The 17,830-nt window shown below is 43.0% G+C and overlaps 1 protein-coding gene across 1 annotated transcript in view; it reads right to left on the bottom strand.

Annotated features, from left to right (window-relative positions):
* SLC4A11 (solute carrier family 4, sodium borate transporter, member 11) overlaps positions 1-17,830 on the bottom strand; it is a 90,538-nt gene that overhangs the window by 44,396 nt on the left and 28,312 nt on the right. Inside the window, exons 4-7 of the mRNA XM_009882544.1 lie at positions 11,468-11,514; positions 6,506-6,737; positions 5,796-5,858; positions 5,181-5,262 (exon numbers count right to left, since the gene is read on the bottom strand). Of these exons, the coding sequence (XP_009880846.1) occupies positions 5,181-5,262; positions 5,796-5,858; positions 6,506-6,737; positions 11,468-11,514 (424 nt within the window). The remainder of the gene's footprint in view (positions 1-5,180; positions 5,263-5,795; positions 5,859-6,505; positions 6,738-11,467; positions 11,515-17,830) is intronic.

Raw genomic sequence — 17,830 nt, 5'->3', positions numbered from 1 at the left:
TCCTGCTTTGCTGTCTTCCTCCTCCTTCCAGCCTGCGTATCTAGCGGCATTAAGTGTGGCACTCAGATGGTGAGAACTGGCAATGCTCCACCAAAATCACTGATACACCAAGTCACACATGCCACAGGTCTGCCCCACACCCAAGATGTTATCAGAGTAATAACACATTTCTAAAACAAATCATAAAAAGGGTCAAACTATGAAGACCCAAGAGAAACAGAAACCCTCTTTAAATAGGGCAAGAAAGGAAGTTAATTCAGAAACAAATTATCCCCTGCAGTAAGAAAAAGTGCCCAGCAGAGGTAATCAGCTAGCCAGCCTTTTCCTGTCCCAATGTAGAATAACAATGACACTTCTTGTTCTCATCCACTGCAAATAAATCTTCCTCCACCGAGCAGCTCCAGGCACAAGCTTTCAGAAACCAGAATTTGCAAGCGAGGAATGAATCTGTAACCAGCAAGCCAGCTCACTCGCAGCTTGGCACCGGGTTGTTTCAGCAATAAAGTCACTCCCAGCTGAATATTATTTTGGAGTGGTAAACACTTTGCTGAGCTCCAGAAAGACCCATCCCCTCTACCAGGTTAATCTCTCTAGGGAAAAGTCTTGTCTACAGGTCAATGCACAAGGAGGCACCTCTTCCTCCCTGTACACATGCTGCAAGCACTGCAACGAGTCATCCTTCTCTCCAACAGATGTCCTTCAGGGAGATCATTCCTAATGAAGGGTTTGAATTTGAGAACTCCCTTTTCATAACACAGAACCTGCAAGAGCTTCAGCTCTCCAGCATTAACCTTGGACAGCCCTACAAGGGTGGCTACAGGTACTTAAAAATTAATCAGTTCTTTGAACCCAAAGAACACTTGAGAGATGATGGTTATAAATTTTGCAGAAGAGGCTCTTGTTTACAAGACTGTAAATCTTGTAATTCCTCTAAAAGGATAATATTTGTTTTAAACAGTTGAACTGTTTAATTTCCCACAGCATCCCATTTTGCTCTTTGAAAGAAGGGAGACTATTCTGAGGAATACACAGTAACCAACCTATCTGTTTGAAATCTATTCAACAGTTAAATCAGAAGCAATGTGGCTTTTCTGCAGATCCACAAACCTCTGGGTCTGGACAAATCCTTAAATACATGAAATAGGCTTTGCATTACTTCTGTTGAGAGATGCATTAGTAACATGTTTCACACAACTATCAGTTATACATTAAATCTGAGAAGTTATTACTCTTAAACTTTACTCTATTTGATCAGCAGTCTTGCTTGATATCCAAAATAACCTCACAATACCTGTTTTTGAAAGGCTACCTGTGTTGTTCCGAGTTAAAACTCTCCTCCACAGGAATCATTGCAATTACACGCTGTATCAGAGTAAGCGATTTTATAGCAACACGGAGCACACAAACCACTAAACCACTCTTTTCTTGCAGAGGGGATTCTTTCCTCTGGTTTGCCTGTTAAAACAGCTTTAGCAAATCAGTTAAATGCACTGAAAATAAGTCCTTCACCAATCCGCGTGCCTTATCAATGCACTGAAAGGAAATGGCTCTTCAACTACTCAATCCCAACTATGAAGCAGCTTGCTTTCATGTTTTTCTAAGGATTAAGCTTTGGAAGAAACAATTATATCCATCTCCTGGCAAGAAGAATATAGTCTGGAAGTTGCAATGCCCGGGGAATTCCACTCAGCTCAAGCAGCATTTGTTCAATAACCCACTCAGCTGGTGTCTCTCCTAGGTAGAGATCAAGGAGAGAGATCTAGCAGCAGTCAGTTAACAGTTACTTTAACATCTTTAGCATTAGGTATCCTTCACTCCAAAAGAAAAATAAAATAAGAAAATAGAAAACCAGGCATTTGCAGCTCCATTTGTAAGACAGTAAAAGAAAGAATTGGGTGTAATAGGACTTGTCTTGTGATGACAGCCACTTCTCTTTATACTCTCCATTGGAGAAGGGGGGGACCTTCCTTGGGCTTTTGGAGCCAGAGCTGTGCAACACCAAAACCAATAGGTCTCACGGGGCTTCTTCCCCACCTTTCCTGATCCAGACACACAAAGCGCCCAGTTTACTTCCTCCAGGCTCTGGGTGGTTCATGGGGAACTCTGAGCACCCTCCTGGGAGAATATATTGATCTGCTGCAGTCATTGCATGCTGGAGGGGTACAAAAGTACCTCCCTAAGCTCCCACTAATAGCAGAGCTTCCTCATGCTAAATAGCTGATTAAGTCTCAGGATAACAGTCCATCTGGGGGCAGGTCTGGCTGTCCCTCATCCCAAGCTCTCTAAAGAAACAATCAACCAGCAGCTTCAGTGAAGTGGAAAGAGATGTCCATGCCAGTTTGTGTCTTGCTATTCTGGCAAATGCTATGAATATGAGAAAGAGTTATGCCCAAGGTTCCTAAGGTATGAGATCACGTCCTTGACTGATGAAAGTAATCTGTAACTTTGAAGATTCGCTTTCTAGTTAGAAACCCATCACGTATACAAATACCTAGCAACCTTCATTCTTCTAGAGCCGAAGATTGCTTGTTAGGGAGGTATGAACTACTGTGCTACTCTCAGCTATGTAGAATTTTAGTCAAGGGGTCTTAAGGTTTCCACAAGCTTACATACCCAGGTATGGCTTCAGCAAGATCAGGTTTTGTTGTGGTTTTTTTTTTTTTTTTAAAAAAAAAGAGCCCTATATCCTATTGTGAACCAGAAGCCAGTTTTTTCCTGGACTTCTGTGGAACATTCAAACCTTGAGATCTTCAATTCCCCAACAGTTTGTTCTGTCATGGGGCTATAGCCCAGATCCATATGGCACATCTGACCTTGCTGGCAGTTCAATAGACCTGAAACTGTCAGCCAAGCACCAATTCCAGCAGAAGCAGAATAGCTATTTCACCCTAGGTTGTTTTCCCCACAACTCTTCCCACTGAAGATAAGTCAGATAAGAAAGAACAGCACGCTCTCCAGCGCAGAGAAGACAGAACTAAATTTTTGTGTACATTAGGAATGCTCTTCTGCAGCCAGACTCTGCACAACTCAGTGAATATCCTACACAAGTTTGTTCTTTCTGACTCTAAGCTAATTTCAGCTTTAGTATTTCCCCTTGAAATCAATGCAAAAGCAGCACTACCAAAAGCATCTCTCTGAGCTGCTCTTCCTCATTGATGTAATCCTATCGTGATACTCAAGCCTATCTCATCCACTTGGAATAAAAAGTTAGTTAAGGTGCACAAAAAAACCCCCAGCAGTGCTAATTTAAAACTTAGTAGACAGTATAGACTAAATTCAAGGATAAAGAACAGCAGATATCTTAAAGGTTCTTCCCACTCATATGGAGAAATTTTTCATCAAATTCCTTTTACTTCAGAGTTTTTGAAGTTGTTTTGCAATCTGACTTCAAGAAAAATGTAAGATCTAAAAATATGGTTCACAATCTGTTGCACAATAGCTACAGCAGAAATACAGTGCAATAATTAGATAATTATAGTTAATAACTCATCGCTGCTTTCCCACCACTTTCTTCTCCCTCTTCAGAGTAACAAAAGGAAGAAACAAGGAAAGTTTTGCACAAGACACCTTCAGGCTGTAAGCTTATTTTTCAAATTATGTCTTGTCATGGAAGCTAGTATTACTCACGTGGATGCATTTAAAGCTTTGGCATACTTTCTACAGAAAGGCTGAACCTACGCTTTTCAGCTTCATTTATATAGTCACAGCACTCATTGTTACCTCTAGAAACCCTTTGTTATTAACTCAACACTCTCCAAAGTCCTCCACAGAGCCATGTCACATGCCACAGTAGAAACTTCCACCCTCTACCCTTCCTAGGTTAGGATGTATGTATCCTCATTGCTGCTATCCTACCTATGGCACCCAAAAGGGAGAAAACTGCTCAAAAGCCCTCTTGGGTTGATCAGTACAGAAAGACCATTTGACTCATCTTCTTTGTGCAAGCTGCTCTGGGCATACCAGGCGTAAGGGTAGAGCTGACAGTAGCACATGCAGCATAGACATTATCCAGTTTACTTCTTTCACAGAACAGTGCCCTGATATACAATAGTTATCTTTTTACACAGAGACCACATTTTTCTCTTTCATAAGAGATTAGAAAGAAGGGTGGGGTTTTTTGTTGTCTGTTGGTGCTTTTTTGAATTTTTTTTTGTGTTGTTCCCCCACCCCCTCATCTTCCAAATCATCCATTTCCAAGGCAGAATACCCTATATTTTTTTCCCCAGCCATAAGTAAAGGGTAGGAGAACTGCTAGTAGAAGGAAAACCATTGACAGTTGTCCTAGCAATCAAACTGACTGTGAAGGCTAGAATATGTGCACAAACTCCCTGAGCCTTTACGCACCTATCCAACATAACCTAGTAATTTCTCTGGGAATTAACATATTTCTTGACAACTTGACTCGGAGACTGCATACGCATAAAGCAACAGCAGTCAAATCACATTGCTTTGGTTGGCTCAGGGACAGGTTCTGGCCTTCCTCTGTGAAGGGACATTTTGGCTCACCCAACACACTTGACTTCAGGACAATAATTTCAAAACTTTGTTTTGGTCAAGTGGAAGCTAGGATGGAGCCACCACGTCTCATCAAATCCCAGGTGACAGAGTTCTTACTGTCTTAAGGGTCTGTTCCAACGTTTAACAGTGTTGAAAATTAACCAGTGTCTGAATTGTCACACAAAGTATTCCATGTCTAAATAGTGTCAGAATTTCTGACTTCATTTTTCAGTTACAAAGTTTAGATGTTTTCATGAAAGGACCTAAGAAATCTTTTGGTACAAGTTCCCAGACTTTGGCAGGCAAAGTAGTCCATGAACCAGTTTGTTGTCCCTTTCAGAAGTTCCTCTCATTAACATTTCTCAGTAACTAGCATTTTCTGGCTCAGATTATTTTTTTTTTTCCAGCATTCTTAGCTTGTTAACACCAGATTTTGATAGCATTCAAGAGCTTAATGGTCTGTAGAGACTGTGGTCGTCTCTGCTCAGGCTGCTGCTAGAGCATTTGCAAAGAGGAGTCCGGTGCTGAGACTGAGATCCCACAGGCCAGGATGCATATATGGAGAGGGCACCACCATCCCAATTTACAAAGGCACATTCTGAACCACTATTCTTCCCAGCAGGAGTAAAAGTTACAAGTTTTGAGCAGCTAGTGGATTCTGCTAATCTAACCCAGGTACTTACATGATACAGAGCCAGGACTGCTGATACTGCACCCCTGTGACTGTTGCTGTGACCCCTTGAATTGTATCTGATAAGAGGTGAACTAGGAAAAGAAGAGAGGGAAACATTACAGGCTGTCCATCTTTGGTTTGCAACTGCAAATGACATTTCCCTTCAAATGGAAGCTGAGTACTAAGACCAAGCATACTTATTTATCTGCACAGTAGACTGATGCAAGGGCAGGGGGTGACAGAGAAAGATGGAAACATTTGTCCTGATGCTTCTGAATTCTGTCCTTAAACTATTCACAGCTTGGAAGAGAGCTGTTTTCTCCTCCCAACATCAACCTACTGCAATATTAGATTATTAGATTAGCATTACTTAACACACACAGAGGACTGGAAGAGATGTCTTTGACTCCCCTGCCCTCTCTCCCCCTTTTCCTAATTACTGTTCTCAGATTATTTTATGGCACTGCTTAATTTTTCTTTATTGGCAGAAAGCCTAAATTAAAGAAATTATAAATGCGAAGCTCTAAGACAGGTAGGAAGAAGTAACCAAAGCATGAACATGCTTACTACATGCTCAGGACTTGACATATCTGTTAAACAAATTCACTCAGGCTGTGACAGTTACATTTGAGGTGCGATGTACATGTTTGTGTATTCATTCCTGTTGACTCTGAAACATCATGGGTGCCTACAGAGAAACAATGCTTAGTTAAGCTTCTTTACATCTTGGGTTAAAACGTAGTGTTTTAGACTATGCTATGACATTTGCTGATAGCTTAAGGTGACACATGAGCCAACAACATTGGCTAGAGTTACCCTAGTTGATGTTCTGGAGGAAAACTAAATGCCTCTCATCCCTTCCAGTGGGCTGGGAGCAACATGAAGGCTTAGCACTTCCCAACCAATTACTCATCCAAAGCAGTAAAACTTCCCCAGCCTGTGTGAATTCAGATGGAGAATCACAAGGTCAAGGAGCCGTTTCTGAAGGGACACTAGCAAGTGTCTCTTTGCTGAAGAGCACTGGATACTTGTCTGAGGATGAGTATGCCTAATCGGTCCAAACAAACAAGACACTGAAGTGCTGTAGACTTTTCAACCCAGAGAACACCACTACATGTCACCTTAATGAAACAGGGGCAAGACTCCACCAAAACATAAAAATCCCAGAAACCTGAGACCCTTCAGCCTGGGTGACATGGAAAAATAGACCCCCAGTGTCTAGTGCAACATGCAAGTCTGGGGATCATACAGTAGTGAGCGTTCAACATGCCACCAATGGAAAGGATGACAACTAAACAGCAACCCACAGGCAAAAGCAAATCAAGCGTTGATTACCATTCCCTTCTCGTGGGGTCCCTGAATCCGTGAATAAAGTGCTCATGATTTTTTCAAAGTTGCAGCTGGGCTCCATGTTCTCAGGATCTTCAGCAAAGTGTTTCAGCATCTCTCGAAGAACATCATCCAAGGAGGTGGCTGTTTCATCAAGGATGATGCTGGCTCTGGCCAAGAACCCATCCAGGTCTCGGTGGGCTCTGACTTCTTCCTCAAAATTCTTTAATTTCAGGTACTGTGTTAAGAAGGGGTCAGAGTATTAGACAGCTGCACACAATACCTAACAGCAAAAGCCTAGGATCTGTGTAGGTCACAAGCAGTTTTGTTGAAGTTACTGCCACCAAACCAACGATTCCAGAATCACTTCAATTGTTCAGATCACATTATTGAAGAAAAGGAGTTTTATGTTGTATCATTAATGCACTGAAGGCCTGCATTTTCAAGTTTTATCCTAACAGAGTCACTATAGGTGAATGCCTAGGCACCATTTACACCCTGACATAGAAAACAATTAAAAAAATAGTTTTGTTGCCTAGGATAAAGCACAGAAGTTACCCTAAAACCAAAAAAAGCTTAAGGTAGCATTCACAATCTTCTTTAGGAAATAATTCAAGAAGTTTGCAGAAACATGGGAGAAGTTATTTGGAAGAAATGGACTCCGAGCTCAGCAGTGTGAAAAAATTACCAGTATGCATCTCAGTGCAACTTGACCCAGTTCTCCTCAAGCTGGCAACCATCTCTCCTCAGGGCTCCCAGTTAGGGAGCCTGAACTGGGAGATGGGGAATGCCATCTGGCCCCATCAACCTTTTTGACTCTTCCTAAATTTCTATTGTTCCCACTCCCAAGGAAGTTTTCTTCCTTTGTTCATAACATTTAGCTTTGAATCAATGTGTGATAGGAAGTAAAAAAAAAAAGACAGCAAAGGCTGATACTGTCTCAACTCTCTGCTGATTTCCTCTGCTCTCGCAGACTTGTTGGCCTTGAGACAGAAGAAACAGCCATGCTGTATTACAGAACCTCATCTCCTTTCTGTATTTGCCAGCTGTGAAGTTCATTAATTGAATGATCAAACTACAAATGCATTGTTCCCATTTCAGTCCTTGGAAATCCACACACAGAGTTAGCACTCACAATACTGGTCAAGAAGGACTGACAGTCCTGTTCTTTCCTTCTACAGCTTAAGACTGAGTGAAGAAATGGGAACAGCACTTTGTTATACACATCTTCCTTCCAATGGAAAACGAGCCAGGCTTGAATTCATGACGTTGAGGACCAGATTGTCAAGATACATTTAAACCCTCAGCTCCCCTTAAGCTCAGTAAGAATCAAGGTCTGAGTTACTTTTACAAATCTGACACCAAGTTAACTCCACAATCAGGACCTTGGCACAATTCTCCCCCAAGTTACAGGACCACCCCAGAGCCTGAATCATGTATCCCCTCCTCTCACATACCCTCTATACCTTTTCCATTTATCTCCTAGACACAGGGAAAAAAAAATATGTTAATATCTCACTAATTACTGTAATTATCACAGCAACTATCAAGTTGTCAGTACACATCCATTGCAATTAGCACTGTTTTACTTTGCATCAATCACTTCTTACACAGCATCCTTGAGAAGGAGGATTCTCTGAAGGATTTTAGCTCCCACCCCCAAGGCTTTGTTACCATCTGCTCTTAGGAAAGGAGACAGTGACACAGCTATGTTGCAACTCCATCTAAAAGAGATCATGTAGCTGCAAGTGGCCAAGTCAATCTCACGTTATTATTGCATGAGAGCAGATTAGAACACCTATCACCATCTGTAACACTGGTGTTCATGGGGTCACCATATGACCAGCAGTCACCTCTCTTAAAGGAGGTGCCCAGGGAAGTGGTGGATTCGCCATCCCTGGAGGTGTTTAAAAAAAAGGGTCGATGCGGTACTTAGGGACATGGTTTAGAAGTGGTTTTGTCAGGGTAGGTTGATGGTTGGACTTGATCTTAAAGGTCCCTTCCAACCTCAGTAATTCTATGATTCTGTAGGCAACTCATTTCAGCTCATCTGGCATACAGAATCCAACCTAGGATGTAGGTTCAAACAATAAAGAGGCCAAATAACCTAGACAGCATTTAACAAGGTGGATTAGCAGAGGAGACAACCTTCCTTGTACCTCCATGGGTAAGAGCATCAGAAGTGCCACAGTGCTAAGGAGCTTTCAAAAAAAGAGCGGCTTTGTGTCACCAACTTCCCCCATGCGTGAGAGAAGCCACCAGAAGCAAAACAGTGGAAGGAAAAAGTTGACGGACAGCAGAAGTTAATCAAAGGTATTCAGAAGAGGGCTATTATCTGCCCACGTCATCTCAATCAACACGGATCCTCCAGTGAGCTGTGCATAACAGCATCATTTCCTTGTTGCAGCAAGACAGCGCTTTCAGTGGCTTATTGCAAGTTAGCTCCATCTCTGCCAGAGGCTTCAGGCAATGCCTTGTGTAAATCATGTTCCACACCTCAGCCTTGGTTTATTTCCCTGCTTCTAGTCCTTTACAGGAAATAAGGATGGGTATTGCCCTTATTATTACTCCCATAACATTGGGGAAGATACACACACTACAAGGCAACTAGCCACCATGAAAAGATATGAATACATCGCTCCCTAAGACAAACCAAGATCAAATTAATGGAAGCAGTGCTACAGCAACACCGCAGAGATAGCTCAGAGCAAAACTGTTCCAGTCAGGACACCTGTTGGTTTCAGAAGAAATTAATGACTGCTCCTTCACAAATATTTTTAGCTAGATAGTCAATTCACACCAGGATACTTGATGCTGGAAACTGCTTAGCAAGAAACTCAAGACAGCTACCCAATAGCCACTTTAATTGCATTGGGTATCCTTGATTGCAAAGCTGCACATTGCATCATGGCAAAAACAGAGGCTGTTGTGCCAAAGGCGGAACACATTGAAACAGCCTCCTCTGACTTCAGGCAGGTCTCTTGGCCAACCACCATAAGACAAAGTTCCACACTCAATCTGTGCAAAAAAGGGCTCTCAAGACTCAACAAGGCAGCCCAAAATGCAAGTTCTCTGCTGGGTGACTGCTCTGGAGACCACCTCCCCTTGCAGACACTGCAAGAATACTACAAGAAGGGGTGTCCAAAAAAGCACGTTGTCCTGAGCAGAGCTCTACCTGTGCCATTGCCATGGTTGCACTGGGCAAGTCCCTCAGAAATACACTATGATGGTCATTAATAGTTCAAACCATGTCAAATAACTGCTCCTTATTTCTGTCTACCAAGTGCAATGCCAGATAGCAACTTGCCCAAGACACAGACTGCCCTTCCAGCACTCTCAAACAGGCACAAGAACCACAGACTACCACAAGAGATGGGGACAATCTAGCAGGAAAATGTCTCCAGGACAAAACTTCTGATCTGACTACTTCTAGTGATTCCCTCCTTTCCAGACACTTGGAGCTATCTTCTCCATGACTCAGGTCCTAATTTCCTTTGCATTTGAAACACAAAATTTCCACTTGTCCTCCCTGGAGGCAAAAAACTGGCAATAGCATCTTTTCTCAAGTCCTGATAAAGCATGCTAGCTCTCTGGTATTTCTTGCTCAACAGCACACTAAAATGCTCAAGCATGAACTACAGGCTAGAAAAGCAAGAATCCTACAGCTCTGAAAAGGAAAAATAAAATAGAAAAGACACACATTAGAAGTTTCCAACTATTTCTTATCAGAGGCAGATACTGGATTTGGGCTTAGAACTTGCACATTAAGTGATTAAGTTCTTAGGTTACTTTCCATCAAGTGTATACAACTCAGAGAACCTTGGCACTAATATTAGACAAGACAAGTTACTGACAAAGACATTTCCATTCCTGAGCACAGAATAGTTTATTTTAACTTCTATGACTGAATATCAAAGCTTAAATATTTTTTTGTTGTTGTGTTTGGGTTTGGTGGTTTGTTTTTAAACTTGGGGGGGAGGTTTCTTCTACTCTTTTCCTCCCCCTACGAACTCAGCCTGCTAAAATACCCTTTCAGGACTTGAGCTGTCTTGGAGGCCTAAAGGAAAACAGAGTTAGAGCTCTCTGGGCTTCCCTAAAAAGCCTCCAAAGCTTTGGTACCCTGATTTAAGAACCCAAGTTACAAACTTCAACGAAGCCTACAATATATGATTTCCCAGGATCAGCAATGCTACAAGTTCTGACGCAGCCAGCCAGCCCCTCCAACGGGCAGGTGAAGGACAAGTCAAGACAACTAAAAGCCACGGCTCACAGCCCCAAAGACCAAGACTGCATGTAGTATTAAATATCAACCTATTTCCTCTCTGCATACTTTCTGTATACTTTCGTAGTCAGAGATTTGTAGTAATACAGCCTATACAAGGTGGGTGGTTTTGTTTTGTTGGAGTTTTTTGGGTTTGGGTTTTTTTTTTTTGCATTTCCACCTTATCCTTACTGAGTTACGATCTCGAGAGCAAGTGTAAACTAAGTGTTGTTTCCTAATCGTCCTCCTAGACTGTGTGTTTCCAGGGAATTCACTCCTGCCGAACCTCGTGAAGGCAAATCTGATTAGCTGGAATAAACAGGAAACCAAATCACAGCAATGTCTATTGGGTGTTTCTGCTTTCAGCTCGAGAGGAGTTCAGCAGCCTGAATCTCTATGGTATACACTTGGATCCCTTTGCAGGCAGCTGCAGAAGAGAAAGTGATGAATTAACATGTCAACGAATTGTCTGGGACAAAAAGCAGTGGAACAATCAGAATTACAGAGAAATTGTTTGGAGAACAAGCAGCACATGGCCTTTAAAGGTTTAAATAAAGACAGAGGAATTCAAGGAAAGAGACAAATATGCCTTCTGTTTAGGCCAGTAAAACCCACCTCCCCACCCCCATGGAGTGTTTCGAGATCCTTTTGGCTGCTTCTAGATAAAAAAAAAAAAATAAAAATGATCACACAGCATCCCTACTTACCTTCCTTGATGTGTGCAGCAACACGCAGCCAGCATTTTCATTTTCAGCTAGAAGGGGAGGAAAAAAATAAAATCAGAAAAGTGTTACCATTGCAGGTACCTGACAGGCAGCGGGAACCAAGCAGAAGGCTTAGAACAAGGTGAAGTATTGCCCTCTTGGCAGAGGACGATCTCTAAAGAAAAGCAGAGATTCAATTTTTACATTTCCCATTTTGGAAGTGTAGACCAAGTGTAGAAGCAGCCTTTGGCATTATCTGATCTGTTGGGGTTTGTATCTTACAGCCTTTTTAATGTTTTTTGTTTGTTTGTTTTTTCCCCTTTTTCTTTTTCTCTTTGGATTCCCTACATATTTTTATTCTTCGCTTCTCCCCCCACCTCCCCCCAAAAATCTAACTCCTAATCCTTTAGGTAATCATTTAATCCAATGCATCGTTGTTTGATAGATTGAGGCTAAGATTGCATGAATCATACTCGTTTGGAAACCATTCTTGTCCTCATTAAAGAGTCAACAACACCCAGGCACTTCCAAGGGAGCGGGCTGGGAGAGATCGCATGCAGTGACTCCAAGATGAGCACATTAGTGTCCTGTCAACTCACCATGCTGCCTCTATAAATCTAAGTGTAAAGCAACAGAGCTCTTAAGAAAGAAAACTGTTGTTTAGAGACTATTAAGCATCACTTAATATGCAGCCAAGATACAGGGAACAGGGATATCCAGGAAGTTCCCAGTTCAAAATTCCAAGCAACAGCATTAACATTTTCTTAGGGTATCTATGAAGCAATTTTCGGGGTATAAGCTAAAAACACAAATAAAACCCAGTTATTTTTGCCACAAGCCCACTCTATACTGTTTGCAGCCAAGACAGCTTCTCTGTAGCATCACTAGTACCAAAGGTACTATCTGTGCATCCTTCTTTTCCAAAGTCCTTATCTTCCCATTGTCCAAAAAACCCTCAAGTCTGAGCTGCTACTAAAATTATACATGAAACACATGAACAGTTTTCATTCAAGTGAGCACAGCAACAGCATGGAAAAAAACACTGAGGACCAAAAACTTTTCCAGAGGCCAAGCTGTGGAAAAATACCAAGATGTAACACAGTTACAGCTATTCAGATGAGGTTTTTGCTTCCTTTCCAGACCTGGACTTCCAAATCCTAATCTACAAGAACTGCTGACCACACACACAGGTACCTTCAAGCCCAGCCCTGCTACTCTCCAAAAATAAGCTGACTGAGGATGCAACGCACATGAAAACACCAGAACTCAAAAAAAAGCAATTATTTTTTGTATGCAGAAAGCTGCTTTAACCAAAACCTCCCCTGATCAAACAGGAATTCAAATCATGTCCACAGTGGGGTTAAAAGGCTGCAACTCAAAACTGGGAGCAGAGTTGACTGCAGTAGGGAAGAGGCAAAGGATTGCCTTCGTCTCCCACTAAACAAAATAAGATGGTTCAGAGGCTTTGGTTACATCACCCAACTTCTTCCAAAGTTCACTTGGCTGCTGCACTTGTGATTAAAAGCATCACTTAAGTAGACAAGTCTGCTGGTGCAACGGTCTCAATTATTACTAGTTGACACATCTTTTGAAAAACACAAGTTGTTTCATCTAAAAAATGCTATTTATTATTAAAAAGCAAACACCCAAATAAACCAGAAACATCAAGCATTTTCCCCAGGCTCTTACATTTGTAGTTCTCCAATGCTCGCTTACTCAACTTACAGCCTAATTACACATGCAAAAGTATGCTGGAAGATTTGGAAGCCATAAATATTCATTGACGAGAAAACATGTTTTGGTTTTTCTGCTCTTGCAAGAAATAGTTCTAGAGACAAAAAACACCCACAACCCTGAACAATAGCAAGCACATGCTAAAAAGATATCTGCATATCTGCAGTCTGCCCTTACAGATGCATGCAAACACAACAGAAATTCACGTCTTTTTACCATGCAGCAACTCTTGGCTCCTCTTATCAGTTTCAAGCATGTATCAATCTTCTCTGCTGACAGGTCTCTCAGGTACTTATCACAGATGAGCACCGAGTGCTGCTTTGCCAACACAAGCAAAACCACCTAACTATGTTAGACCAGAATCTTTCAAACTGGGTACAGATGTGATGCTTTGGAAGGCCCAGAGCCTCATTCATCATTTCATCCAAGCAACATGCCGCTCAAACTCGATTCAGGGAAAGGATATAGCTGGATATGGCCATCCCAGTTCTGGGCTGTTATCTTAAAGGCCCACTGGAGTGCTATAACATTACTCAGGGATAGTAGCAAATCCACTGGAACATGAAAAATGGGGGGGGCAGGGAAGGGAGAAATACACAGGCTTCCCAAGTGCTCTTCTGCCTGGCTTAGGAACCACCCATTTACTTACTGCGGGGGAACCCACTAGGCAATGCAGGATAAAAACCCGCATGAGGTTGCCCGTGACACATGCATTGGGACATAGCTTGGCTAAAGCCCAAGACCAACCACCACCAGCTTGCCACCCATTTTTTTCTGTCTTCATGGCACTACCACAGCTTCCCTCCAGCTATAGGGGAACTGAAAAGATACAACACCCTTGACCCTTGCACCTCCATGGAGTAGCCCTTCACGGAGAAAAAAAAGGATACAGAAAACCATGGATTCACCCTCTACTGACAAGGAAGAAACTATCCATCAATCATCAGTTATGTCTCACCACCAGGAGTAATAATTAAGACTTCACACCTGAATGTCAGAATTAAGTATACTTAAACAGAAAGAAGAGGTCAGGACCATGTAAAATTTCCATTTCTATTTTTGTGATCCTCCTCACTGGACAAAGCAGGCTGCAAAAGTCTATTTTAGGCAAGCGAGTTAGCTACGGGCATTATTGTCTCTGTCATCACACACACAGTTAAAAGGAGAGCTGCCAGGGGTGGGCGACCTTATCTGTTAGGCTGTGCTCCAGGTTCTGCCCAGGGGAAAACCAAAAAGTCAGCAACGCATCTCTGACAGCCCCTGGCAGCCACATCAAGGCGACACGCATATCCCGAATTTCTAGGATGCATGCACACAAGCACGCAGCATTACTGAATATGCTACAAGCAACTTGCTGGGAGTTCACTTCAGTTTTAGCAACACTGATGAGTTGCCAACATTAGACTTACACTCATGGCCTTGTGTCAGCACAATTAGAGCCCTGCCAGGGCACTGTGGCATGCCTCCACTTTTTATTTCCCACCACTTGCAGAAGAACAGGACCCATCCAGCTTTGACATGAACAAGGAGATATAATACTTGGACACAAGAAATGTGGCAGGAAATTTATTTACTATACTCCAAAACAGTTTCATCCCAGCTGCCCTTTACATAACATCCCTGATAGCAACCCAGAGAAATGAAATCCCTTACCCACTTCCCCTCCACCCCCTGTTTAGATAATGACATCTTCTATGCAAAAAAACAACCCTGAAAATAAACCCACGAGAGTCATATGACAAAGTTTAAGGCATTTCACCTTTTGCCTTAAGAGATCTCCTTTCACTTAAGATCCCCTTTCCATCCCTTCCCTTGTACAGGTCCCCAGTGCTGCCCTTAACACCTGAGAAAACCTAAACATCTTTAGGCAAAGCCACCCCTGAATGTCTGCAGCATCTTAAGACCATTTTTCTTTGGGATAAAGGAGTGGAAATCACAGAGTGGGAACTTTTTGGCTGTGCAGGTGTCAGTGCATGTTACTTTAGATCTACATACACTCCTCAGTGCACCTGCATGGTAAACAGTCTAATAAATCAGAGCAGAACACAACAGTAGCTCTTCCTTGACTTTCTCAGAAAAATATCAAGGATCTGGCTTGAGGTTTAAGGTTTGACTTGATGGGGTTTTATTACTTAAAAAAAAAAAAAGCTATTTTATCCAGGCATTGGTGACTTCTTCAGGGGTCTGAGCTAATCTAAGCCTCAACCGCATTGTGAGCAGCAAAAACTGTTCTGCTTTTAGAATCTGTTGCCTTAAAAAAAAAAAAAAACACACAAAACACCAGCATGTGGCACATAGGGAGCTTGTTAGAAGCAGCGGAGATACCTCTAACTCGTCACTGGCAGTGAGGGATTGCACAAGCACGATCTCAAGGGTATCCTTTGCTTTGCTGTCCTGCTGTGGCTGTGCTGAGTCCGGACTCATCCCCATCATACTTGAGTAATTTTGGTTAAATATTATTAGATAAATAAACATGCCCCAACTACCCCACGTTCCAGTGATAGGGTGGTGGGCTGAGCTGCAGCAGAAAGCCTAGAATCAGCTGGGTTCATCCCTCTTAAATCAACAGCCAGGTAAAAGGCAGGTGGGAATAAGCAACAAGCTGCAACTTTCTGGAGCAGGCTTGAAAGGAGCAGGCAGGACAGGGAGGAAATCCTCACCTGAGTAATTCCCAGCACAGACACCGCAATGGCTGGGCAGGTGAAGGACTATTGTCTCACACACCTCTGGCCATTGTGGAGGAATTGGAAAGAAAGGCAGACTGAACAGAGCTCTCACACAGAGGCAGGGACAAGATAAGAGTACCAAGTGCTGTGTGATTTGTCACATCCCCAACTTTGTTTTGCACGCACTACAAAAACTTTAAAAAAAAAAAAGCTGCAGTAGGTTTTGTCATTAAGTTTGGGGCAGGGGAAACAGGTGTATTTTTCCATGCCAACAGGAGGGACAGGGCACTCAAAATCCCAGGGGAAGCTGCCCCAAAGCAAACGCAAGGTGAAGCACCTACAAGGGAGAAGACTGCCTTCGTGCAGAACCACCCGCACTACTCAAACCCCCCCCGCACCTCCCTTGGCTTCGTAAGCACCGCTTTGAAAACACCCTCGCCAGGAAATTCGGAGGGAGGCCGTCTCCCCCCAGCACACAATCGGTGTATCCACTTTCCATTAGAGTATAGGAAGCTTCAGGAGCCCAACATCCCACGCTGACATCAAACTGCTAAAACAGGAGTTATCAGATGGAACGCGTGGGTCAGCATTGTGCCTCAAGACATAAAAAGGACCTTGGTATTAATGTGAGGAAATGTGACTATTGTGTGCAGAATGATACCCATTCAGGCCCAGACCACTTGTCTCTGGACACTACTCTCTCTGGAATATCCTTGGCGCCAGCATCTAGCATTTCTCCTCGTCCCCTTAAAGAAAAAAAGTCATCTCGGCAGGGGCTGGGCCATGAGTTAGAGTGCCGTGTTTTGCTCAGAGCGGCAGTGGCGGGCGTGCACGTGTGTGTCTCTGGAGCAGATTACAGGAAACTGTTGATTCTCCGTATCTAGGAATGATCAGTTGTCCAGAGGGTGGAACAGGCTTTAATTTCTCATGAAGCGTAAATCGTGTTCCGTTATTTCCCCCACACACACCCCAACAAAGATCACATCCTGCTTTCCAATTGGCTTTTTGCTGCCATCAGGATTTTGCCTTCTTCCCCCAAAAAACTGCTTCAGGCACCTCTCTGCAGCTAAAACCACTAGTATGACCATCAGCGCTAAGTGGCAAAACTTACTGCAAAAGTTGAGCAGCTACAGCTCCACAAATCCCTGATAAACTGCACCCAAGTTTACGAAAAAAGTCCCATGCAAGGCCCTCTATCACAATCTGGGGAAAGGAGGAAAAGGTGAATTGTTTTAAAATCAAGCTGCAAGAATGAGGTCCAAAGAATTGTTTTAAAACCCCAAATCGCAAGAACAAGGTCCAAACAATGAAAATATTTGCCTGGCTGATTTAAGGGAGCTTCCAAGCAGATAAGAACACTGTAACCGACAGCAAGGCTGTGGCCCTGCACACTTTGCAGACCCACTACAACAAATGAGGTTTTGCATTGCCTGTCTGACAACTTTAAGGCTCAACCTGAACCAAATTGCTGTATTAATTTGCAGGGATTTATTTTGAAGCATGCTGCAGATAAAACAGCAAGTGGTTGAATCCCCTAGTTCGATGGTTCTGCAACAGGCTAAAGGGATGCAGGTATGTTCACCTGCAGCCCAGGGTCCAGAGGGATTTATGGAATAGCCCACATGTAAAATACACAGTCAATTTCACATCCAGATAGCACCAAGATAGAAGGGTTAATACACCTCTAGCCAGATGAGAGAACAGGAAAGCAGTGGTAAAACCAAGTATGAGCCTGCAAGCCACTAGACAGCTAATCTGGTAGCAATGAAACAAAACAGGGCTTGTAACACACCAGTCTGGAGAGGAATGAGCCGGGGAGGGCTCCCACTGCACAGCAAACTCACTGATGCTCCCCATCCTCTCTGGTACAAATTCCTAGGGACCAGAGCGTCAAGCTGGATTTTCCACTTGCAGCACAGAAAGGTTAACGTCCCTGCTCCTGTGGTGGGGGCTCCCTCTCCAAGCT

Source organism: Charadrius vociferus, unplaced genomic scaffold (assembly GCF_000708025.1).
Source record: "Charadrius vociferus isolate BGI_N301 unplaced genomic scaffold, ASM70802v2 scaffold213, whole genome shotgun sequence".
NCBI lineage: Eukaryota > Metazoa > Chordata > Aves > Charadriiformes > Charadriidae > Charadrius > Charadrius vociferus.
Note: the sequence above shows the minus strand (reverse complement) of the source record. Positions and strands in the feature narration are given on the sequence as shown.